The sequence below is a fragment of the Centropristis striata genome, chromosome 12 (assembly GCF_030273125.1).
Source record: "Centropristis striata isolate RG_2023a ecotype Rhode Island chromosome 12, C.striata_1.0, whole genome shotgun sequence".
Classification (NCBI taxonomy): Eukaryota; Metazoa; Chordata; class Actinopteri; order Perciformes; family Serranidae; genus Centropristis; species Centropristis striata.
This window is the reverse complement of record NC_081528.1, coordinates 14,648,330-14,675,757: the sequence shown is the minus strand read 5'-3', so window position 1 is coordinate 14,675,757 and position 27,428 is coordinate 14,648,330. Positions and strand designations below refer to the sequence as shown.

The following is a 27,428-nucleotide window of genomic DNA, read 5'->3' as shown; positions in this document are numbered from 1 at the left end:
TCTGCTTCTGGTTAATCCGCTTATATTTTATTGGCATTAACTCCTGAGGAAGCCAATTTAGCTGAGCTAAGGAGAAAAATGGAAATGGAAAAGAAAGAAAAATCCCTTGATTAAAAACTTCAGTCTGACCACCCTCTATCAGACTGAATGAACGAAATAAAACCTTCACAGCAGCACAGCTCTATGGGTGGTGTGTCCATATGAAATATAGCTGAACAACTATTAAAGGGATCACCATTAGCTTTTGTATAGATATTCATGTCCCTCAGAGGATGAACCAAGAGGATGATCCACTGACGTTTACTCTTGTGCCACCAGCTGGTTATCTTTTTAGTTTTTTAGTCAAACTTGGTACAAACCATAATGTCCCTGTCTGGATTAATTTAATAATTTGACCCGACTTTTGATGTAGCGCCACCATTTGTACTTTTTTTTAAATTAACAAATATCTGTCAAACAAAAGACGTATCGGTATCTGTGTTTTTGCTTGCCGATATGAGCCATTATGAATACCTTTTTTACACAATATTTTATACAGAAAATGTAGCTTGGCGTGATTTAGAAATGGTGAAAGCAATTCATTTTTTTATTCTTTTTTGTTATAGTCAGCAATTGACTGAAACTGAACAGATATGATATTTATGTCCCTATTTATTTTATTTCTATTCATTCTTTATTTGAGTTGAGTCAGATGTGCTCCTGCTTGTTTGGAACAAAAAGCTGCAGCCACACCGGCCCTTTCATGGATCGGTTTGACACTCCTGGACTAAACTGATGTTGTGGCTTGTGCAAGAACTAAGAAAAGAGATCATATTTCTCATGTTTTAGCTTCGCTGCACTGGCTCCCTGTAAAATCCAGAATTTAATTTAAAATCCTTCTTTTTACTTACAAAGCTTTAAATGGTCAGGCACCATCATATCTTAAAGACCTCATAGTGCCATATTACCCTTCTAGAGCACTACGCTCCCAAAATGCTCGGTTACTCATGGTTCCTAAAGTCCTTAAAAGTAGATTGGGAGTCAGAGCCTTCGGTTATCAAGCTCCTCTCCTGTGGAATCATCTCCCAGTCTCAGTACGGGAGGCAGACACCCTCTCTTTATTCAAGAGTAAACTTAAAACTTTCCTCTTTGACAAAGAGGAGGCTGAGGCCTGCCTTGGACCAGCCCCTAGTTATGCCGCTATAGGCCCAATGTGTCGGGGACACGATACACCGGGCCCCTCTTTTCTTTTCACTCTCTGATGTCCCATTAATACATGTCACAAGCTTGTATTTTCCCAGAGTACTCAAACTTTTCTTTGCTCTCTCTCTGCTGGTCTTACTGCTGTGGATCTTGGTCGGCCCCAGATGGGAATGCTCCTCTCCTGCGGTCCACTCTACATTCACCATCACTACTGGCCAATGGTGGCGCTCCATCACCTGCTGCTGTGCCCTCCCAGAACTCCTTCTCTTCTCTGTCTCTCTCCCCCTCTCAACAGTCTCTCTACCCTCCCTCTCCCCCTTAAACCTCTAGCTACTCTATTCTACTCTACATGATCTGCCCTGTACAACGGCATCTATTGCACGCCTGTCCGTCCTGGTAGGGGGATCCTTTCTCTGTCTCTCTCCCTGAGGTTTCTTCTTTTTTTTCCCTGTTAAAAGGGTTTTTGAGGATTATTTCCCTGGCCGATGTGAGGGTCTAAGGACAGAGGATGTCGTACCATGTACAGTCTGCAAAGCCCTTTGAGTCAAATCTATGATTTGTGATTTTGGTAAACATGTTAAACATTAAACCTGCTGAGCATTATCATGTTCATGTGACCCTTTCCTCTGCTGTTCCGACACACAGTTGGTCAGTAAGGCTTTACAGAGGTGCTGGCCTGGCTCTAGTCTTGTTTTTAAACAGTAAGCTCAACAAGTCTCGATGCAGAGACATTAAGTCACATATGCGTTGCCACTCACCGAGCCCTATAAGTCCCAGTGTCTCTCCTCTGATCCTCGCGGCTCCTGACGCCACCTCTCGGATCTGCTCCACACTCTGAACCCGCGTGCCCTCCCGAAGAGCCTGGCATGAATAACCACGAATCATTACATTTAAATATCACACATAGAGCAAAAACATCACAGTTAAACACAATCCAGGTATATTTCATAATGTCTGCACTTAATAATTAAAGTCTTAATCCTTCTAAATATTGTGATCATAATTATTAATAAGTCTAAATAATTATTACTTGATTTGAGGAACAAATCATTTTACTGTACCTTCTACATCTTACATCAACGTCTTTCAAATACAGCGACATTCTAAAGAAAATGACACGTTTCAATTTTGCTGATTTGTCAGTCAAGAATTATTGGTAATTGTCGAAACTAAAATTGTCATAACTAAATGTACACCTCTAGCCAACACATTTAGAGTCTGTTTTTTCAGTCCCCCTTTTTTTTATCAGCCACACATTGACACAAACCTGGTGCAGCCAGGTGGTGCGTCGGTACAAGGTGAGGATGTGACACAGCGTCGAGTCGGCCGTCTCCTCCACCGAGGCTGCCGGCATATTACACACAGCTATGCCTGTTGGACCAGAAAGCAGATAAGGATTAGTAATAGCTTTTTGGGGGGGCCGTTTGATGAAGTTTGGTGGAAGCTATTTTGGTTCGAGAAGTGCAGACTAAAGATGTTGTGTCAGCAATTTTCTCTACAAGCATTGCCGGCAACTTTCAAATTGCAGAGCCTCTCGGTGGAAGGAGATAGGACGTGTTAGTAAAACTCTGGCTTTTGCAGTTCAATTGAAAGCTTTACTGACTTCATTATACTTTTTTTTAATACAAATGTTACTGACTTGTTACAAACATAGCAATACCTAGCAGGGAAAAAAAGATTTTCAGCTTCATCTGTTGATCAGTGGTGGAATATAATTAAGTGCAGGGCTTGAAGACCTCCGGCACGGTGCCGGAAATCCGGCTCGGGATTTTTTTTGGTGTTTTTTTTTTTTTTTTTTAATCATGTTTTAAAAAAAAAAAAAAAACCTAGTTAGATCTGGGTATGACCGGGGAGGGCCGCATTACGGTGGATAGCGTATAGCCTGCCGGAGAAGAAGAAGGCGGCTCATCGCCGAGCGTGCTTGAGACCCACGTCATTACTATTTCTCAAGAAAGTGACTGGAGACTAACCCAGCGACTCCTTCTTACTCTCTTTTTAACGACCCACTAACGAGCCGGAGGCCGGCTCGTTAAGAAGAGCGGCGCCGTTAGCGGCAGTTAGCTCTGTAGCAGTACAGTGTGTATGTGCTGCTGCTGCAGGAGAAACAGCGATCTGTTTGTTTACAACAAGCACCGGACACTCTGTGCGCAGTTAGCGAGTACCGTTAATTCACGATCACTATGTTTATGATCAGCGGACACTGTGCATAATAATTAGCCATGCTGCTTTGTTTATGATCGACCGGCCCCCTTCATGCCTCCATGGTTGAAAAAGCGTGCTAAAGTGCCTCTAGAGTGGTGAAAACAAGAGGAAGTGCCTTATTGGCTGCCCTTCACACATGCAAAAAATGATTTGGTGCCCTCTAGATGTTTGCTCTCATTTAGCTCTCAAAGTGCACAAAATAGATGCATTTTACTTAAAAATGTACAAATTTTCTCCCGGGGGGGCATGCCCCCGGACCCCCCCTAGATGGTTTGGTTCGATACTTTTAATTGTCAGTACCATATCATTAATTACTTTGATCTGGATCTCCTTTTAACTTAATGCTAATATTTCATCATACATGATGCATCAGAGCTTTTTGCGTGCTTGTGGGGCCCCATGTTGTGCAGAATGGGCCCTTTTTATTTTTTCGCCCCCCCCCATGCATAAAAAAATTTCAGGCACACGATTTTTTTCTGCTTCAAGCCCTGTAAGTGCATTTACTCAACTATAAGTATTTTTGCTACTTTATGGTTCTACTCCACAACATTTTGGAAGCCAGAATTGTATTTTTTACTCGACTACAATTATTTTATACCTTTAGCTACTCTGTAGATTCTGACATTAATACAAAATATACAGTAATGCTGGTTTGAAGGCAAAGGGTGGTCACACCAAATATTGATTTGATTTAGATTTTTCTTCTGTTCACTTTGCATTTTGTTAATTGATAAAAATTAACAATTTACATTTCTATTTTTGAAAGCATTCTTATTTACAGCATTTCTTCACACCTGTCTCAATCTTTTGCACAATGCTGTAAATAAACTAATAATAAGTAAAAGTGGATTATTGTGGATTAAGCTTCCCAGCAATACATTAAGTAACTCCACCTTTAAAGGTTGCAAGTTTAAAGGATGAACACATTAATGCATCAATAATTATAATCCAATAATATAGATCATTCTAAAAAGGTAAAAATCTGCATAAGTACTTTCGCTTCTTTATTTTAAGTTTAATTTGTTGCTTATTCTTATATATTTTGGTAAAAGTACATATTTTAAATGTAGGACTTTACACTGTAGTATTGCTACTTTACCACTGTTAAGTGATGAGTAAATATAGTAGACAATAAAAACATTTTTAGGAGCTTCTTTATGCAGATATTTTGGCTTGCAATTGAAGGTAAAGGTGTAACTAATAAACGAGTCAGTGATGGCTCTTTTCCATTTTGGTCTGCCAGCTAACTATCCCAGCATCCACTCTGAGTTTGGCTCTGGAACAAATAAAAAGCTGGCACCTTGCTGTGAAAAGGTGCTATCAGTAGCTCGGGAGTTAAATGGGGAGTAATTGAAAGTCATATGTGGCTAAATATGCGATTTACATGATCTATGTTTGTCATGACACAGCTATCTGAAACTGCTTTCCCTGTTTACTAGGATCTTATAGGGAATCAAGAACAGCTTCCAAATTGCTTTGCCTCTCAGAACGGAGACTGACAAAGATAACAATAGTGCTGCAGCTTATGATTCTGAAACATCTTTCTCTGCAGCATTGGCTCTAGGAATGCTATGTATTTGACACTCTATGCACGGCTGCACATCCATTACTGTGCTTAAATATTCTGTCATAATAACAGTAGCACGACGCAGACAGGCTCAGCATATTTTTGTCTTTGACTGATGAAACCTAAATAAAAACAAACACTGTGCAAATATTCTCGTTTAATCTACACTGTGTTCAGACTCGGTGATAATAAAACTGTTGCGTTGACACTGAAAATGTGTAGGAGGACTTTTTCCACACAGAAAACTGATTAAGAATCAATAAGGGAAACGATAAAGAATGTGACTTATAGCCAGAATTGATAATGGCATTGTTATAAATTAGGGTTGGGCGATATATCGATAAAAAAAAGATATATTGATATATTTTAAAATGTGATATTGAATTAGACCATATCGTATATATCAGTATAGTTAAAAAAAAACATTTCTTTATATATAAATGCTGCACTTACTAGAGTTTGTCATATTTAGTTATTTTGTAATGTTCGTTATTCTTTTCTCACATAAATATATTTATTTAATAATATGTAATATTTATTTTAGAAAAAAAATGGCCTATTTTATTTCATAGGCTATTTTTATTTAAGATATTTTTTATTTAAATGTGCACTTTATGGAACTTTGATTTTTTTTTAAAAAGGTACTCCTGTTATACAGTATTTATGTTCACTTAAATAAACGTTTCAATAAAACTACTATGACATGTCATATTTGACTTTGACTGAACATTTGCTCTCACTTTGCGATAAAAATATCAGGATATATATCCAATGTTGATATTCAGCCTGAATATATCAGGATATGACTTTTGTTCCATATCACCCAGCCCTACTACAGTCCCCTTGAACATGGCTACAGAATCTACATTTTATTATTATTGGTGACCCATATTAGTGAACAGCAGCACAGGGCTCTGGGAGAAAATGATCTCCCAAAGATTCACGGATGAGCGGTGGCGTTAATGGATGATGTTTATGTTCTTAACACATACTGACAGTGTAGTTAAGCAGAACAGTGCAGCCCATCACTACTACAGACTTTCACTTCCTGTGTGCGTCTGTGTTTTTGTGTGTGTTCTCACCCAGTTCTCCGGCAGATTTGATGTCAATGTTGTCATAGCCGCTACCGATGCGCACGATGATGCGCAGAGCTTTAAACTTTTCCAGATCTTCTCTCATCAGGGTGATGGTGTGGTACATCAGAGCTCCTACAGCTTCATTCAGCACCTGCAGACACAGTTTGAGTTGTTTAAATTAGAGCCAGACAGATATATAACGGTTGACAGATATTATCGGCTATCAAAGGCATTCATGGAAAACTTTTATTATACAACATATAATGCAGAAAATGTTGCTTGCCGTGATTTATTTAATTATTTTTTCAATAGTCACCAATTGAGTTAAACTGAACAGTAATGATGTTTATTTAGCTTTTTTCCCCCTATCTATTCTTCATTTTCTCAGTTATCATTTATAGAATAAGCTGACAATGTAATAAATTGTATAATGTTTAATATTATTTAATAAAGTTTTATGTTTGAGAAAGCAGCTCTCTGGGTACATTTGTTGAAAAAAAATCAGAGCACAATCCACATATAAAAGGTGTATTCCAGCTCAAAAAATTACAATATCAGCCACCATATCAGTATCAATGAGTATTCCCCCTCTAACAAAAATCCCATATTGATCCGGCTCCAATCTAAATTATAGTAATCGCAATATGTGTGTGCAGTTAAATCTGTGCAGCCTTACTTAACCTCTTTGTCCACGCAACCGTGATTAAAAGTGTGTCTTGCAGAATAATAGGTCTGTGCTTTATATGTGCTTTTGAGTCTATATGGACAAAATGTAAAGGTCAAATCATCATAATGTGTTTGTGTAGGTGTGAGCACGAGTCAAGCGTGGCTTTGCGGAAATTACTTTGAGTGTCTGTCAGCAACGAGGGTTCACTGAGTTCACATCACAGAGTTTCCATAAAGTCAATATCTCAGCTGAGTTAGTTTTTTTCACAGGATGTGCTGTTTATATCGTTCTCACATCCTGTTTTTTTTAATATCCCAGCCAGCATGGAATGACTGCTTTTCCTGAATATTACCATGGAAACTAAGCTTTCGCGACCACAGGAATCGAGATAAGGTGTCTCTGCATCGAACAAAACTGCCTGATATCAGCAGGAATCTTATTCACTCAGGATTCTCACCAGCTCCTAATCAGAACGACTGCTCATTGTTTTAATTGAAAAGTGAATTACTGTGACCCAAAAGCATAAATGTTAATCATCTTATACAACTGAAATATATGGAAAACCGGTTCAGTCACCTTTTAATTGGTTCTCTGTTAATCTTACAGTGTTGTTCCAGCCCTCCTTGTCATGTGTGTGAGAGAGAGAATGACATGTGGTTCAATTACAATAAAGAAGCCCTTTTAATTACACAATGAGGTGGCTGCTTACTAGAGAGCCAAAGAGAGAGAGAGAGATAGTGAGTGAGGGAGAGCCATCTGTTTCTCCCACGCTGTGGCCTACTGAGCGCGCTCACAGAGAGCGAGTGTGTCTGGCAGACACCCAGAACGACGTAACCCTGCCAGACATACAAACCCATTTACAATCCATAGTGGCTGTGGCAAAGATCCGAGCATGACCCACATATTAAGTTTGCTCTTTTTAATTTTCCTTCCTTCTCCTTTTCCTTCTTTTTCTTAGCTGTTGTGTGCTTTCTAGGGATGTTCCTAACTAACCAATTTCCCTGATCTTCTTACTAGGAGTAAGAAAACACTCACAATTGAGAACAGTTTATACTGCCAGGTTAAAATACTGTGTGAAAACATGAAAACAACTAAGTAAATAAAACTTAACATTATTATCATTAATATTCTTGAGTAAAATAAATCTTTAGGAAACCTGATTATAAACTTTAGTAGCTAACAGATTTCTATCAGTTTTCATAAAGCAATATTTGACTAGGGAGGCATTAATGAAAATGTAAATATGTGCATTAAAATTTTAAATTCATCCAACGAATATTTCTGCTGCTGACTAGTAAGGGCAGCAGCATTTAATTAACTCATTGACTCATCTCTTTAGATTTTTTATTTCATGTTATTTGTATTTCTCCAACTAGTATTAAAGTTTTGCACATCCTTAATGCTGCTTTTTCGATTAGATTCCATCTGTTCATATGTTGCATTCATGCAATGTCAGTAGATTGGCAAAAAAAAGCATATCATTTCAACAGCCTAAACTTGCTACTGGTAATTTGTTTTGCATGTGAATATTGTAGCAGAAATTCATGACGTGTTTTATACAGTATGGCACTTGGAGGCTGAGGTGAATGGTCATTTTTTCACAAGCTCAGACATGATTTGTCTAGAAAAGAAAAGATGGCTAAATATACTGTACAAGGAACAAGAAGGACCTGTAGCACACTGGTGGATTTGCAGCCTTTAATTGTTCAAACAGACTAATGTTTGGTTAGATTGCTGTGAAATTTCTCAGTAAATACATGACTGGAACATCTGTGGAATCAAAGATTTCTAAAAGGATGTTTTGAAGCCTTTAGTCAAATTTTCAGTTAGGTTCAGAATTTAATATGTGCAAATTAGGATTTGGATTTGGATTAGGCTGAAAATGATGACACGCAGAACTGTGTGTTGTACGCTGGCTTGGAGTCCAAGGCAAACATTAAATGTCAAATATATTCTTATTTATTCGATGCACTTTTAATTGAAAACTACAGATGATTGAAATATATCAATATTTTTTAAAATCTTTTTATGTAACTACAGGCACTTAATCAGCCTTTGAAAAAAAACCTGCGTCTACCACAGTTTTTCTTTGCTGTTGATGCTCTCTAGAATGGAAAACATGTTCACTTCCCCACTCTAGAGGCTTTTGTTTTGTAGCAGTGTTGAATGAAAACTCTGTGATCTATCTATTACGGCAAATGTGGCAAATTTGTTGATGTAAATTGTATTTATTGGAAAATATTAGGATGAAAATATTCTAAAGGCAGTGATCTTACTTACAGTGCATGTGTGTGTATCTGAAGTTAGGGGTGTTACCTTCTCGTGGATCTCCTGTGTGGACTGGGCATCACAGAAGGCCACAGTTGCTACGTCTTTCAGGATGGGCATCTCCACAGTGCAGTCTCGGCCGTCCAGCAGCGCCACCAGGGGGCGTGGGTGCATGGGCCCGTTCATAATGGGTGGCCTGATGCCTAGACCAGAGAAGAAAAGAAAAGAAATGTGTCAATTGTAAAATAGTCCTCGAAGCAGTGTAGAATTACATTTAATCACTCTAATTTTTTGTTGTTGTGATGAAACACCTGCACGGCTGCAAACTCGCTCAGAGAAATTAGAAGTTTTGTACTTGAAAGAAAGGTAATTATTATTATTGTACCTTCAGACGTACATTCATTTGCAGGGACATATCTTCAAGCATAGAAAAAAATGGAGATATGCTGTTGCTCTTCTGGCCATGTTTCACTGCTATTTTCTCCTTATTGTATATGTGAAACAAATCTGTCCCATGAAAAGTGCCTTCAATTGCTCAGGATATCCCTGTAGAATTCAAAGTCTGAGGGAAAAATGCCATGATAATAAGGAGTATCCATGTATTTCATCCTGTTGACATTGTTTTAACTACATACATATATTCATGGAGAATATAGGCATTGCCCTTGTGGACCACTCACAGTGGCTCATGGGAGCTACTTAGTTGGAAAAATGGGGCGATCTTGACAAGAAACAACTGTGCAGCCAGAAGCTCTAGATGATGTCTCGTTTGTCTCTTTTGTAGCATATTTTGGTCAAAATTAAGTGTTTTTTTTTCAAAACTTTATCGCCCAATTAAGATTGAGATTCCAAAACATTAACTTCCTCAAGGGACTTCACAGACATTAGTCCAGCACAATACATACCATACATATCACAGCACAGCACAGATCCATATCTCCTAAATCATGAATCATGGAAAAGGAAGACTCAATGACACGGCATTCTGAGTTTGTTTAAAAAAACCAACAGCTGATAGAAGGATTTAAATCTTTGGATAGACTAACCATCCGAAACAAAGGTCTTTGCCTTTGAAATGACACTCACATCATACAGGTGCTGAAGGTCATTAACATAATAGTAATCTTGAGGCACAGCTTGACAACTTCATCCAGGTTGTTCCTATTTCTAAGACTAAGACTACCCAAACTGTAAACCATAAAGAAGGAAAGTATAGACCCAATAAAATAAAAAAAATAATAATAATAAAAAATAATTAAAAAATAAAAACTCTGCAACTCCCTTCAGCACAACAGTCGATTTACTGTTTTACATACAGAATAGCATCTGTATTTATTTACTTATCTTCATACATCGCTGACAATGATAAAAGTCAGTAGACAGGTTAGTTAAGGAGATATAGCAGGTCATCAGACAGTAAAATATTTGTCATAAGAGATAGCCAGTACTTGAAATGTGACTGAAATCTCCAAATTATTAAGTAAGAATGAACCCCTGCAACATTTCTGCAGGAATTGCGTGTCAAGATGTGTATTGAGTTTTATTAACATACAGCAATAATAAAGAGCACTGCCCAACAGTGGACTACAAAATCAGCATGAATGATAGAGAACATTTTAAATAAAGATGAAAGCCAAGATATAACAATGATAATATGGACTCCATATCTTCACAAAGTGTCCCTTTGAAGCTGGCAGGTCAAGTATTCCAGAGTAAAACACTCCATGATCTTGTGCCAGTTTGCTTTAGGTTCATCATTTATCCATGACACAAAGACATTATTCCCTGTGGTTTTTAGCAAGGATCTGCATGATGTTTTATTAAATCATCTCTTCACATGAAACCTTTACCGTGAGAGTGCCGTGGGCCGTACAGGAGGATAAATGGCGTTTAACAAGGCAGAAACGCCTGACGACCCTACTAGCGGGCTGCAGTTGAGGTCGAACAAGAGCAGTGGTGGATGGGAGTTGCATTTATCAGGTTTCATTAAGTATTTCCTCCCGCCGCAATCTGCTTGGATCTGTCTCTCTTGTCAGGTAGCTGAAGGGTTAATCATTCCAGATCACTAGCATACTGACTGAGAAGCGAGACATGTGAAAGACACACAGATGTAGATTCAGAGGGGAATCTGAGGCAATGTATGTAATTGGGTCTCTTTGACATGCAAACTTTTGACAGTGCTCTAAAACACTGTAGATGAAATAAGTGCAGAGCTGAGTCTGTTACTGCTGATGCTGACTGTACCCATCACTCATTTCTGACTGTTCTCCATCCCAGACGTGCAGACTGACATCTCATATAAGCAACCACCTCCGTCATTTCACTCAAAATATCCCCCTAAAACTTTCTCTGCGAGATGAATACACAATTTGCATTCCCTCAGTTCTAGTTTTCCAGTTGCATGAGCTAACATCATGAGAAAGTAGCCAATTCATTAAACCAGTCATTTTAAAATCAGCACTCTACTGCCTCTACAATACTATAAATGCCAAGGTTCCCTGAGAATCAGACTTGTGGACAGAAGCTTGGCAGCTCCAAACTCTCAAATTAGATTGGAAAAGCTGGGCAGGGAAACTGAGAAACACTCTTCCTTCAACAGCTATCATTAAGTGGCCAATGAGCCAAATAAATTAAAGGAGAAATCCCTTCCGGAGTCACACTACTACCAGCATGTATCATTAATCTCGCATTTTCAGTGCTTTGCTTTCTTTTCTTTTTGTCCTGAAGCGCTGTAATTTACCTGTTTTCTTCTACTTCATTTATTGAGTTCACATTTCCCAGAATCCCTTTTGACAATCTTCTGAAAAGAGATGTTGAGATAATGCATTTTGCACTTAGAATGACAATTTTGGAGAATTTCTGCCTTTTTCCGCTACATGTCTAGTGGTTGTATCACCAATGAAAGCGACATTTGCATCTTCAGCTATGTTGTCATTTAATTGCCAAGTGAGTTTTAACTAGCAAAAAAGAAATGGTAATTAAAGGGGGTTTCCATCAACTGTTTTGGCGCACATACATTAGGTTACAGTATAGTTTCGTCAGAAGTTGGCGCTATAAGGCAACATGGCCGTAATCTGCCAGTAAACTATTCTGTTTTTTGTAGAGGTTTTAAATCATAAACAAGACATGTCACTTTGGCCATCCAACCCATCTATGAGAGAAAAACAGAGAGAGGTGTTTAGAAATCTTCCATGTTTGTAAGTATGGGTCATGTTTCATGCTGTTCGAAGACAAATGTATTATCATCAGAGAATGCGCTGACAGATCAGGCATGTGGGTTAAATGTTCCCTTCATCAGAACATATTCAGCAAAGGTGTTTCCATGTGCAATTTTCAGGCGTCAGCTCTTTCGATAAAAAAAGGAAACCACCTTAAGCGAGTGCATAAACTGCAATGGAAGAAGTTTTATCAACATTTTCCATTTTCATTCAGCTTGTCTAAAAGTGCTCGAAAATATGTGAATGAGACCACAGCTTCTTTCTCCCCTTCAATCCATTGATTTCTTCTTTTATGACCTGGTGCGTACTAGTTTCTTGTTATGCTGCTGCTTTCTGATTTCTGAGGCCTGACTGCATTGACATGATGTCACATGATCATCATCTGGCCAGTTAAAAGCCACTTTTTCCCCCCTTCCTTTCCTTAAATCTGCTCTGGTGGTGCAGCTCAGTGACCAGAAGGTGAGGATTGTGTTGTACTGAGCTCCTCTCAGGACTGAATGAGTATAGCTGCATGAATAACATGAATAAGAAGCAGGGAGGTTCTGGGGGAGGAAAAGGCTTTCAGGGACTAATGTAGATGGATGACCTTCCACTTTCCTGTTGAAACTAAATTCTTATCTAAAAAGATTTAGCTCAGGCTTGCAAATGCAAAAACTGACAATCAGACTCTCAGTGTTTTCTCTGGTCATTGAGCGAGCCAGTGTGCATGCATGGGGAAATAATGTACACAATGCTTACATGGATATCTTGTTCATGCTCCAGTGTGCTGCAGTCATTGTTTGACTTTAACAGATGTATTCAGAATCTGTATTTAGACAACAAAAATGATGTATGTTGTATTTTTAAACAACAGCATTTAGTTTTTATATACTTTTCTGGGGAGAATACTTTTAGAATGGCTCACTGTTACTTACAAAAATGATTTTCTTTTGAAACAACATGCTTATGAGCTATTTTTAAACCAGCCTGCACATACTTCTTCCAACAGGCAGCAGTCGAGCAGAGCGTGGGAGAGTGTACACAGCACCATATTACTGTAACCATGGAGTACATTAATGCATGCATTTAGGATCAGGAATTCAACATTGGTTTCTACAGCTACTGTGGTAGTTGTGGTTGGATGTGGTGGAAAGTTGGATACACAACTGTAACGGTTTGATCCTCACATTAGCAACTTAAAATGGCTGAAAATACTTATTGTACGCACCTCTATTGTATCATGTTAAGGGTTACATTGTGAGCTTAATGTCTTAAATCCTGCCTTACAGCATTTTGCAATACTGGCAACTTGAAGATAAAAGCACTTCTTGTGTGCTTTCATTGTTAAAATGACGTTAGAGGGTGATAAACATCCTTTATTGTAGCACTCAGAAGCTGCAAAGAAGCAAAGACAGTCAACAATCCATCGCTCTTTTTCTGTATTGTCTTCTTATCGGCACTGTCATATTACAGCATGAAACCTGATCTGATGAAGGAGCCCCTCACAGCGCAGTAAGACCAATAAGGTGAAACTCAAATCCTGCTCACAATGCCTTATGTATGCTGGTAAAATATTAGCTTTCCATAATAGGATTTGCCCGGAGGCCATTGCACTTACACATCAATACAAAATCAATGGTGCATAGCTGAGAAATTGTAATTCAACATCAGCAACAAAAAAAGACTCAGGCCTTCAACACAACCGTCATTGTAACTCAGATGTGATGGTAAGTAGCACGCCCACATGTAGGTGCTGCACTCTGGCCTACAGAATTTTCTAAGCTTTCACTTGATTGGAAAACACTTGAGCGTGATTCACAAATAGGCATGATATTCACTTGCACTAAAAACAGAAATCTGCTCAGTCTAATCAGTTGAGCGTTTTTGGAGACTAACAGAGATTCCAGACATTTCTCCAGCTCACACTTGGTCAGAGCGAGGGAGGAAATAGCTTTCATTCCAGCACCAAGCATGACCTTGGGAGGACCGGCACTACTGACTGCTGAGTAGTACTATATGATAAAACACTCATCCATTCTCTCTCTGTCTCTCCATACAAACCTCAGCACTACGCTGTTAGTATTAATGCACTCTCTCTTTTCCTTAAATCAAACAAATGGCCGTTATCTCCCGGACCCTTTTTTTAATGTATTTTCTTGCTTCCTAGCCACATTAAACACTCATTAAATTCTTCATTATATTACATAATTGCTCAGACTTGACTCTGCTTAGTTCCTAAACTCTAAAACCCTTTTCCAACTCCCTCTCTCATTATATCCAATACTCCAGTACACACACACTCTCTTTCTCTCTCTTTCTCTCTCTCTCTAGCCCCCATTGCCCTGGGGTTAGGTGACTGCTGGGAGCTTTCACAATGCAAACAGCCAACGGGGCTACGGCTCCAGCTCTGCTCTTGCAATCTATCCGGGGTTTCTCTGCAACTGGTCTTTGATTCAGATTCATTACTGTATTTGGTAAACATTTTGAGGCAATGCAGCAATGCAGTGGAAGTGATTTGCAGCCAAGGCAACATCAAAAATGTATTTCAAAAAAGAATGTTTTGTTGGTGATTATTGTTCTCTGTAATCAATAACCATCTGCATGGTAATGACTCTGCTTTCGCAATATGTGCTTAAGGGCCGGAGACGCTAAATGACACCCACGATATGAAAATTGCGTCTCTTGGAAAGTTTGTAATCAGACCAAAATGGTTTTAAAGCCATTTGACTGACATTTAGAGATGGAAAAAGCATCTGCCAATGACTGCTGGGACTGAATAATTCGAGCCAGTGGGAAAGCCCTGCAGCCTGCCTGCATCCAGCTGTCATTGACCAGCTCACAAGAACAGCTGGATTTTCTGTCCCAGAGGAACAGGACAGTGTTTTCTGACTGTCAGTCAACAGAGGCAGTGTCAAAGATCGGTGATTTTCATGTGTTTCAAATGTGCAGGTCACCGTGAAGCCTGTCAACCTCGACAGAGAGTGATCGGCCAAAACAAGCTCTGGTTTTGATCGACGCTAAAGAACCACAACTACATTGTTTCACACGGCACACTCTTATAGTGAGGAGTTTTACTTCGAGAGCATCTCTGGGCCGAGCTTGGTTTGACCAACATTGAACTATACCAAAACCCCCAGAGCTGCAGCTTCTCTGTTTATTACAGAGCCTGAGAGAGGGCATGCAGAGAAAAATACATATATTGAGGACATGATTTACTCATTTGTATGCACATGATATAATTCATTACCTCAGTTTAATTAAATGGTTCCCATGTTTTGATTAATTTGTTGGCAAGAGTTACATCACATCATTTTGGCCTTGCACAAGGCCAAGTAGTTTGTTTCAGCCACCACCTGCTTAAGGCACTTGTCCTTGGTTGTAGATAGCCACGGATCGAAACTCTTTAATTAGGCTCGAAGAACTTGGGAATGAGATATCAAGACATGTTGACAACACTTGCTTTGCAAGGGATTATTGTTCGTAAAAGGCATTAACAAGGATATTAAGAGCTTTTGGGTTATATTGTCTGCAATGTGCTGACTTGAAGGATTCTATCAACGTAATAATTGTTCAACTGGAAGCCCTAGAAAAGCTTGATGGGGACTGGTGGATCTATGCAAAGTGTTAAGGGAGAAGACATGAGGATCCTTCTTATCCCGTGTGCACAAATTAACCAAAAAACTGGAAGTATTTCATTAAATTAAGCTAACAAATTAGGTATTGTGCACACAACTTGAATATGAATACTATGAGAGAACTCAGAGAGCACAGACCTCTGCCAAGGCCATCCTCTATATTGCATTAACAAAAGTGAAAAATTATTTGTGTATCCTCCCTGTGATTCAGATCCTCTCTGAATGTTAATGGGTTCTTCCTTACCCAATGCTAAACCCTCCCACAGAGTTTCTGAAAATTGGGCCTGTAGTTTTTCTGTGATCCTGCTGACAGACGATCCAAAAACATAATATTAATATTATATTAAGCTGATTTCATGATTTGATAATTAAAATGATAGTTAATTGCATCACTACATGAATTATGTCCATGCATTTCGTGTTGACTACGACTCCCATAAACAGTATCACAGTTCCACAGCCACAGCACAGACCTTTCACAAGTATTATGATCAAAGCTTCCTGAATTAAATCTCTTTTCTCAAGTGAACTGAAAGTGAACCTCTGCGACATGACGCATTCACATTTCAGATACGGTGTTTGTATTTTTCCCTGTGCAAGAGAGAGGAGAGAGTGTTGCTGTCGGCACCTGTGATCAGTCAGCCGCCTGCAACTGTAGCAACCAACCACTGAGCCACAGCACGGCTGATTTATAATGTCAATGGCTCTTCTGGCATGCAGCAACATGGCGTGGTTAAAAAGCCCCTGTATCCTTGTCTGTCACCCCCTCAGCATTGATCTCGCCCATCCCTTCATCTCTTGTTGATTCATTTTCAGACTTCATCTCTCATTTCAGTCTCTTTTCTACCGGATTTCCTTATCTCCCGTGCAATTTTTTTTTCTGCACCAGTCCTGTCTATCTCTCTAGCCATTTTTTTTTTTTTTTATCATCACTGTATTTATGTGCTTAAAAATGGCTGAATGTTTGGGTGCAAAGTGTTCAGGTAGCTTGACGTTTCTACCTTTTATTCATTCTTTTTGTCTCTCTCTAAACACACTTCAGTTCCTAGGGAGGAAAGAGGAGAATACGGGCATATCCTCCCTACTTCATAAGCTCACACACACATACACACATTCTGCCCCACCCATGTACACAGAAATACAGGTGCACGCTCAGCACACTAACCCATGCAGGTTGACATGACTAATATGTAGTGATATGTGAGGCATACAGGTGCTTACACATTGAAATGATCATCACCCCCCCCCCCCCCCCCCCCCCCCCCCCCCCCACACACACACACACACACACACACACCCTTCTTCTGTCACACACAGAGTGGTTTACACATACACACAAACACACACACACACACACACACACATATATAAGGCTCTGTATTAGCGAGCCAGTTCAGGTTTGTCAGCTTTTTGTTCCCAGTACTAAAGACACCAGCAGCCAAACAGACAGGGGGACAACAACTGAGGGAATGCCAACAACAGTGTTTGGCAGTAGCTGAGTTGTGGGGACCAAATCAGAGTCAAACTTTGAACATGTAAATTTTAGTTCCAGGTGTACCGTTAATTCACCTCCTGATTTCTCCATTTAAAAACAGCTTTTGGTTTAGAAAGAAGTAAGGTAAATAGTGACCAGTTATGATTTCCAAGCACAATTTTCAGCTTTACAGTAGTCTCACCAAGGCAATAATTTAATAAATATCGTCTTTCATTGGAATCATATCATGATGAAATCTTATATTTATGTATTGTTATACACAATTACTTTGTCTAAGTACATAATATGAAGCACTAGAGCTGGGGCAATATGAAGAAATCATCAAAACAATAAAAAAAATTGTCTATTGTAGCGCCATTGGTCGCATCTCTCACACCATATTTTCCTCCCAATCCGCTCACTCCACTATCGCTGACACAGCTCTGTGGAGGTGAGACAAGCTTTATAGTAACTACATAACTACACTTAGAATCGAGTAGTAAAGCTTTATTGATCGAGAATCCCGATCAATAAAGCTTTACGGTTAGCAGTCCCCCAACAGATACCTGCACTGAATCAGAGACCATGATTACAAGCTTGATATGTGATTAGATATCACATAATATCTGTTGAAAAATATATTTAATCATACATTTTGTAGCAGTTTCCCATTGTGAAAAGTGTTTTAAATATATATTATTTAGCAAACTGAAAAGAGAAATCCCCACCACTCTACATATCCAGTGTGCTGGGTTAGATGCATACTAAATTAACGAAAAAGGTTAAGACAGACACTCTTAAACAACACTCGCACTGCAGGAACTACTGTATTTAAACGCAGGCTTTAACTGGATTATCGTATGGCCGTCGGCCTGCTATATTGGATTAACTGTTAATATGCAGAAGAAAGTCACAATCACTTTGAAGGTTCAATTGGATTGGGGTCAGTTTGGATACTCTGGAACAAATGCGGCCCATTAATGGATTATTAATGCTATGATGCATTTATTGTATTGTAGATTAATGGTGCCCAAACTGGCGTCCAGGGACCCACAGGGGGTCTTTAAGTGGGTTCCCAATCAAAACATTGTTTTTTATTCCACACACTATTGTGTAGTTGAGAGTATTCAAAATGCCCAGAGGAGATTTACTTTATATTTTCTTATCTGTTTATTATCTCAGCAGATCTACAGTCAGTAGCAGATGTACAAACTGTACACATGAACCAGATTTCTAGTTTTTCAGATCTTTGATGATAAAAAAAAGTGCTGATTTTAAACAATGAGTCTGTCAATGTTTAAAATCACATAAAATAAATAAAATGCAACAGTAAAAGCCTTTTATTGCAGGCAATGAATATAAATGTGTGTGTGATGACATCAGTCTCTGAGGGCCTGCTGAATAGATACAAGCTGAGCAAGTTGTCTCTAAACAGACTCACCAGACTCTGCTGACATATAAATTAATAACAACAATGCATTTGTGCTTTTCATTAAGCCCTACGTTGAATTATAGCCTACATAGTAATAGTTGTTTTGGGATGGTACAGTGTAAGCCTGTTATTTTCTCTCTGGTGATGCCAGCTGTCTAGACTCTCCTTCTTCTCAATTACATTTCCTTTTTTTGAACCGGTTCCTTAGCAAAGTGCACAAGTTGTGTCCAAGTAGTTAAATGTAACTAATCATACTGGCTTACCATCATTGCATATGTTGTGTCTAGCTTCTCAGTAGTGCCTGGTAGATCTTTCAGTGCTGCTCAGAAGCTCAAGCTTTTGAATTAGCCTTTGCATTAGATATAATAGAGTAAGCCTTTCAATGGCTGGCAGTGCACAGGGTCTCTGTCTTTGCTGAGCACTTAATGCTTTATAGATTTTTAAGTGCTGTCAATTATACCTGCTTAGGTGTCTATTTTTTTTCTTTCCAATCGCCAGGCTTATGAGTCCTGTCTTAAATCAAACGCTCAACTCAACATGCTCATTTATAATGGGGTTGTAGTTCAATATAGTTCAGCTATGAGATAGAAATTATCTGCATTTACCAGTGTGCACAATGGTAGCTACATATAGTATATTGGAAAAACTGGATTCTCTATGTAATGTTCCCCAAACAGGTCTGTGGTATTTAAGATATGTAAAGCTTACGCAAAGTTTTATTTTTTTCCAAGACAAGACAACAATTTATTCCTGAAACGTTGCTGTCGTAGCCCATATTGAGTGTGCATCGTGCAGGTGTGTTTCATGACTTGTCAGCTTATAACGCTGTGAAGTGACGGGGGGGTTGTGTGTTTCTCTAAGATGGCAACGTGTTACAACACGAGCAGTTTGCTTGTCCTTCGACATAATAAAGTGTCTATATGCAACCTCCTGGTGGGAAACTGCCTGCAGCTGTTATACACAATCAGAGTCCTCGTTACCTGTGAATAAGCTTTCTGAGATCTTTCTATAAATTCAAGTGGAATTATGCAAACAAGCCTCCTACTGTCTAATAAGATTACATTTTGTTTCCAGCAAATCTGATATTTTCTGAGCGATTAGAGGAGAGTGAGTGGCGTGTGTTTGTGTCAGTGATCGAGGCCTTTCTAATCAGATTAGACGTGACTCGACACTCGTGGATCAGAGGACCCCTGCCTGCCCAAACATGAATCAACACATCAATCAATCACCCGGAACGACAAACTGATTTTATATCAACCCTGAGAGGTTCAATGATCTCCGCTGTGTTGCAGAAACGGATCCGATGACCAGATGAGTTTCTTGATTATTGACTGGCAGTGATTCGTGCATCTTAAAAAGGGCAATCGTCCCTGAAACATAATTCATAGTCCTGTGACCTTGGATTGTTCGAGCTGTTAGGGCGAATGTGGCGATCGCACCCCCCAAAGCGAGGAGAGAAAAATAAAAAAAGGGGGGGGGGGGGGGGATCAGAGCTGCAACTTTAATCTTTGATGTCATCAAGAGACACAGCCCGCAGCCGGTTGATGACATCACAGATTCACTCACAATCGCTACAGTTTCTTTTGGGCTTCACAAATTCAGAATTAGGTGACCACAGATTCAATGATTCAGCCTTAGGGTGGGTGATTATTTATCCTCACACCCTCCTCCTGCTGCTCCACACCCAAACCCTCCTTCTTATTCCTCAGCAGCCCTACCTTGATCTCATTTTTCTAGAATAGTCTTTTCCAGCCCGCTATCATAAGTAGCATCTGTCACCTGTGTGTGAATCCGGCTGTGTGTGCATGCATGTGTGCACTTGAATATGTGTGTCACTTGAGTTCTCTATGTGTGTACGTGCATTTGTGTATGTGTGTGTGTCAAGGCAACCACTCTCCATAAAAAGAATCACAATGAAAGGGAAATATGTGTCATGTCCTTGCTAGCCCTCGAAAGGAGAGATAGATCTATTTCTGTCGCCCACAAATGGAGGTGTTCAAGCAGCCTTCAATAGCAGAGATTTGCCTCTTCAAACACACACACACACACACACACACACACACATACATACACACACACACACACACACACACAGAGGGAGCTAGAGAAAAGGCTAACCATTCAGAGAGAGGCTGAGCGATAAAAAAGATAATGGAGTGAGAGAGAATTAAGTAGAGAAGGAGGAGGAGGAGGAGACGGAAAAAGGGAGAGGAAGAGAGAGAAGGGGGAGGGGAAGAGGAAGGCAGACTAATGTACACTGAGTTCATAAATATTGTCACACACACACACACACACACACATATACACACACACACACACACACACACACACACACACATACACAGTTCCCACATAAAAGCAGAGTGTTTGTTGTTTACCTAGAGGCATGCCTTTGTTGAGGAGATGTGAGCTTCCCATGGTGTGTTCCCCAGCCGGCCAGCACACAACACAAATCTACAGTCTTCACACAGCAGACATGAACAGGAATCCAGTCAGCATATGGCGGCTGTGGCCAGCTACCTCGCTTCCCTTAGTCCTTCTCCCAGCCCCTTAGTGACAAGCATACACATGTGCTCCCCCTCTTTTCTCTCTCTCTCTCTCTCCCCTCCCTTCCGTCCCCTTTCGCTCGCCCGCTCTCTCTATCTGCCTTACCCCTCCCTCCTTCCCTCCCGTCTCTAGCTACCTCCCTCCCCTCCCTTTCTCACTTTCTGTTACAGCCAATCTCTCTGTCTTTCCGTCTCTCCCTCTGTCTCTGTCACTAAAAAAAACATGCACACGCAGTGAATACAAGCTGCACTGCTGCATTTATAGGAAGGGCAAGAGAGTGTAAAAGAGATGACGGGGGGAGGGAGGGGGGTAAGACAGAGTGCATGCGAGTGTGTGTTTGAGAGAGCAGGAATGGGGAGGAGCTAACGTCGGCCAAAATTCATCTTTTGTTTCCTGAAAGACGACAGGGAGGAGAGAAAAAAAAGGAAAGAAAAGAAAGAAGAGTTATGCAATTACAAGTCTGTAGCAAGAGAGGAAAAACTTGTTCTATCTGACACCCGGAAAACAATTATAAAGCTCATAAAACTTAATTGCAATAAGCTAGAACATGTTTTGACACTTTAATCAGTGTGTGCTTGCCAGACCAAACTTAATTGCTGGTTTTGTTTGTCTAATTTTACTTTATAAGTTTACTTCTGCTCAGTAGTTAACTTGCATCTGTAAAAGAAATGGACAGAATGAATAACATGTTGAAAACTGAGTAATTTATTAACTTTTATGATTCCATAATTTATTCTGAGTTTTTGTTCTATTTGTTGTTTGTTTTGTCTCACACATCAACATATTACAACACTGTTTCTAAAGCAGTAAAGACGCTGAATAAAACAAATAACTTCAAAATCCAGAATTCATATTTATAAACAAAAAAAGTTCAGCAGTTTGAACATAAACTTCCTAAATCCCACCTGCCCGGGTAGATTTAGACGTAGAGGGAAGGTTAGGATTAGATCAACAACAAAAGCAAAGTTTATAACAGAAAAATGTTAAGGCCAGAATACATGTACTTGGCATCAATTTAAAGGTAACATATTCTAGTTTCTACAATTGTGCTTGTTTAGCATGTAGCAAAAACACAACTGAAACGAAACAAAAACATCAGTTTAAAAAAAAAGTTATACAGTCTATGGCATTAACTGGTGAATATATTGCTCTTGTGCTGTTTCCAATTCAATATGTCACAAAGAATTAGCAAATTATCACATTATGTTTTATTGACATTTAAGACAAATACTCCTGTTATACATGTGAATATGACAGACAGTGCTTCTCATCAGATACTTTTAACTCCTATACCATGAAATCACTTCGTCTCTTCACAACTGTCCATTTTCTCAGGCTCTTTCTATTCCTGCAGTGCTGATGTTACAGTTACTCTCATCTACACTTTGATAACCACAGTGATATAAGCAGCCTCAGACACCCCCCCTAACTGCCAGGGCCTAACCCAGTTTAACAGCAATGATGGTTACATCACATCCTTACTGTTTGTAAATGTCACAGACAGCCATTGGGAGAACTGTTCAAATCCAAACTGAAGCAGAGGATGAGGGAAACCGTTGTTTCACACACTGTCGATAGGCCGGCTCATGACCTTTGTCGTATGTTATTACCTTGGAAAATAAGTGACATGCTCCTTGTGTTTTGCTTTATTTAGACAGTGGAGCAGAGCCGTACAGAGGAGATAGCTCTGAGCCCTGGGCTTTTTCTTTGATAAATAAAACAGGAATATCCAGCTGCTAGGTTTACAAAATATGATGTGAATTATACCTAATCAAGAGTCATGTAGTGTGGCCTGTTCTGTGGCTGCTGGTAACTGGAGTGCTGCAGGCAAATACTGTCAACACCACCAGCCACTGTGACTGTGTTCAAGTGTTTCAGGAGTCCTCACACAAGGAAATTAGTTAGAATTTTTTCACTTCCAGTTCCCTCGTTTCAACATCAGTAGGTTTTTTTTCATGAGTTTTTGGTTAGATGCCTAAAATAACTTTGTTTAACCCCCCTTGTGGATTTTGAAGCTTTTTTCTTTTAAAAGACTGTTGTTTCCAACTGGCTAAAAGAGAAAACAGAGATTGTTGCTTACATTTACGTCATCACAACCGCTTAGTGGTGATGAGGTTGAAGTCATGAGATGCTGTAGTTTGTTTAGGGCCTAACATTAGCTTTTAATTGGGCAACTTACAAAATGGAAAAATCCCATTGGCATTGGAACCAATATGATACTTACTTCCAAAAATACAATATGCGAAACATATTGTAGACAGTGAATGTTAAACAGCCACAGCACACTAAAGTTCAAAACTAATGCCTGTGCTTCTTTTTAGGTCACAAAATCAACATTTTATATTTAAGAATACACCGAATTCATTGGTGTAAAGTTTTCTGCTGGTCTGATCAAGCCCCCAGGAACAGCACCAGGCTATGAGACAAATTTGACATAATATAGCCAAACCTCTGGGACTGTCACCAAAGCCATGGGGCCCAAATAGCCTTTTCCATAGACTTTTTTTGTGAAGAACAAGTTATTAAATCACCCATACATTTTATAAGGTACACCAACTTCCTCATTCGAACACTTAAAGTCTTTATTTCAATTATTTTGTCCTAAATTATGAAATGTTACCTAATAAGCAAATTACTTTCTGAGTAAAGCAACAGTCTGATTTATTAATTTTTGAAGATTCCATAATTTAATTAGTGTTCATGCAAATGAACTCGAGATTAAAGGACATGCAAGTGTGCCTGCTCTTGCAATAGGAAGTCAAACTTTATTGGCTTGGCACCACTGAGCAACTTTCTAAGAAATGACAGGGGCTTCCTGTCCAACACTGTATCCAGTTCTGTTCATACAGCCATGTGCCTGACCCATGACACCATCTCTAGATGCACGCCTTAATGCACACACTTGTCAGTAGCAGCAGTGGAGTGGGGAAGTGGTAAAACTTTTCATATTTGTCGTGCAAACTTTGACTTGAAGTCACCTTTTGAATTGCCGCCATGGTTTAAAAACATGGTTGCTTTTCCTTGCTTTTTGACCTCAACATTAATAAAAATCTCTTTCTCATCATATTTGGGCAACAAAAGCCCTTGTAATGAAGGGTAACAATGTTCAAATCACAGCAGCTACTTTACTAACTCGTTTGCAGATTTACGAGCTTTATGAGTGCGTAATGCACATTGCAGAAAGTAACTATCAGCCGATTCTGTTAGAAGAAGAAGCACTTGAGCTAAGCATGTTGTATAACATTTAACAAATTATGCAAATTCAATGGCTATACTAATTTAATTTCTTAATTGATAGCTATCGTGATACTTGTCATCACGCCACACATGGATGGTTTGTTATGAAGTCATCTAATGATACCAGCTGAACGTAAAATGAAGTCTGGGTTAAGTGTGCAGGTTCCAGCTTCAGGTCTTTCACCAAATTCAAACTGACAATCTGGAGGCCACAACGTGAGAAGCAACAGACACATTTATCGTGTTGACGGGGCTGATGGAAAATCTACTCCGACCTCCTCTTACACGCGAGTGAGAAATGTTCCCCAGGAGACAGAAGAGAGATGAAACATGTTCGGTTCTTCTAAATAAGGATGGATAGAGGAGAAGACAGTGCCAAGAGACAATATCTGGACTCCTCCAGTGACAGGGAGAAAAAGAATAGAGATAGACAGAAGAATAAAAGAACAAGTAATATTCGGCAGGATATTTAATGCTGCTTATGACGGATAAGAAGGAATAGAAATGAGAAGAAGTGAGGGGAGGAAAGATTTAAAGATTTCCTCGCCTGGCATTGTGTTTATTCAAACACCTCAGTCCCTCATGTGCAAACTGAGCAGATATTCACACGTATATCAAGTGAGGGTGGACATTCACAGTTACACCCTTTCCGCTCCTTATCACTCCACACCTGCTGTTGTTTCTTCCTCTTCCTCTTTTTTATTTTCTCTCCTCCTCCACCTCCTCTACCTCTCCCTTCTCACCCACTCTCCCCCTCTGTCTGCCTCTCCTCTCTCTCTTTACCTCCTGCTCTTCCATCTGCACATCTTGCTTTCTATCTTCAATCCCTCCCAATTTCTCCTTCGATCTCATTCGCTCTCCATCACCCCCCCTACAAACACACACACACACACACACATACTCTCCTCATTCCTGCATGTCTTTCACTCCCTTTTTCCATCCCCGCCTTGCTCACCATACATCTCCACATCCCCGCCACCTCCCACCCCTTCTCTCTCTCTGTAGTCACTGCAGCGTGTCTAATGGTTCAGCTCCCTCTCAGCAGATCCACCAAGCAGAGGCCGGGCGAGCAGCAGCCCCGACTAACGCCTCCCAACCGCTGGCCTTATCAAGACTGACAGCCAGCTAGACCCAGAGCTATCACTAACACACACACACATACACCCCCCCCCCCCCCCCCCCCCCCACACACACACACACACACACACACACAGACACACACAAAAGTATATGCCTGCACATGTACAACGATACACGGAGAAATAAATGTGAACTCACGTACATAGCTACAGATGCACACTACAACTCTAATTGTAGCTCTAAAGAAACACACTAGCCGTAAATGTGCAGATGCAGGTTCACACACAAACACACAGAGATAGTAAATTGGATTTATAGGGACTACTAACAGTGAGCTGCAGAACAATGTGGATGCCACTACAGGAGGACAGCGCAGATACTGGAGAAAATAGCAATCTAATCTACTATAGGAGGCGACGGGTACCGCAGGTATGAAAACTGTAATCCATGTGCAGAAGAAAAGAGTGAACGGAGGTGGAATAGGTAGGAGCAGCAGGATAGAAACAAGAGTGATGAATGGAGAAACAGGTTGTCAGGAAGAGGGATGAGGGTAAGGAGGAAAAGAAGAGGTGAGAGGTGGATATAATAAGGGAAGCAGAAAAAAGCAAATATGGAGGTTGGAAAGAGAAAGGAGGATAAGAAAAGGTAAAGATTGATGTAGATTTTCAATGTAGAGAACTTTTGATCTTTAGGTAAGAGATACTGTCTGATAGAGAGCTGTCACCTCCCTCAACAGAGAAAAGGAGAAACATCTAATGAACCATAGTGTGTATCATTTTTATCAAGTCTTCCTATAACATATAAGTTATCATGAAATAGAGCTGTTTTTATTTTTGATCAAATAATCTGATTATTTACTCATTTAAGTGTATTAAATGTCAGAAAATGATGAAGAATGCCTATTATACGTTTCTAAAGACCAAGATGATGTCTTAATTTGTCTGACTAAGACCACTCGGTTTTAAAATGCTTCTTGGGCGATTGGATCACAAGTGGTCACAAGTGTAAACATGGTCCAATCCGCATTGTGATCGGATCACTCAAACCACTTAGAATATAATAGAATGCCTTTATTGTCACTATACGCATGTAAAAAAAATATACAACATAAACAAAGGAAAGTAAATGTAAAGAAAATACATACAATATAATATAAACATGGGCAAGAAAGGGAGGTGAGGCGCACAGTCTTCAATTTGCCAAGCAGATATGATGCTATACAGTGCTTATCCATAAATATATTTCACATTGAAGAACAAATATTGCACATTGCCAGGTATTGTACATTAAAAAAATATTGCACAGTAAGAGAGTCTGTGTCCGTGTATGAAATCAGTGCATATGAGAGTTCAGGGTGGTTATTGCTTTTGGGAAGAAATTGTTTTTTAATCTGTTTGTTTTGGACCTGATGCACCTACAGCGCCTCCCTGAGGGCAACAGAGCCACTTGCCAAGGTGGTCTAGCACGCATTTGACCACAAATATTTTCTAGTGTAAACAGTAATGCGTCCTGATACGTCCCCGACAAGGACGTAACAGGACAATACATCATCAATGCAGACTGTGTGGTGGTCGATTTGATGACAGAGTTTGAACGGTTGAACACAACGGTTTGCTTGTCACAAATTATTTTTTCCCGCTAATGTAATTAATTACAATATGCCAAACATGTAAATAAGTTTATCCAACATCTTCTGTGCTAGCCCAAGAAAAACAGTTTAAATCAAGCGACCTGAGTTGTTATCCAATGTACTAAATTCTGCACGGGGCAATTTCACCTTCTAGCAAAAGTGGCGAAGGTAGTAATGAAATATGAACACAAGAGGTCAGCTGGACACCCTTGGAGACGATTGATACACACACAC

At 39.7% G+C, this 27,428-nt stretch overlaps 1 protein-coding gene across 3 annotated transcripts in view; it reads right to left on the bottom strand.

Annotated features, from left to right (window-relative positions):
* Window positions 1-27,428, bottom strand: part of LOC131981263 (C-terminal binding protein 1) — a 39,350-nt gene that overhangs the window by 7,454 nt on the left and 4,468 nt on the right. For 2 of the 3 annotated variants that reach the window (XM_059345478.1, XM_059345479.1), the window contains exons 2-5: window positions 9,011-9,165; window positions 6,034-6,178; window positions 2,450-2,553; window positions 1,941-2,043 (exon numbers count right to left, since the gene is read on the bottom strand). In XM_059345478.1, coding sequence (XP_059201461.1) covers window positions 1,941-2,043; window positions 2,450-2,553; window positions 6,034-6,178; window positions 9,011-9,165 — 507 coding nt within the window. Of the gene's footprint in view, window positions 1-1,940; window positions 2,044-2,449; window positions 2,554-6,033; window positions 6,179-9,010; window positions 9,166-21,078; window positions 21,286-27,428 lie in introns of those variants that run through there. The other variant, XM_059345480.1, reaches the window with a different exon arrangement.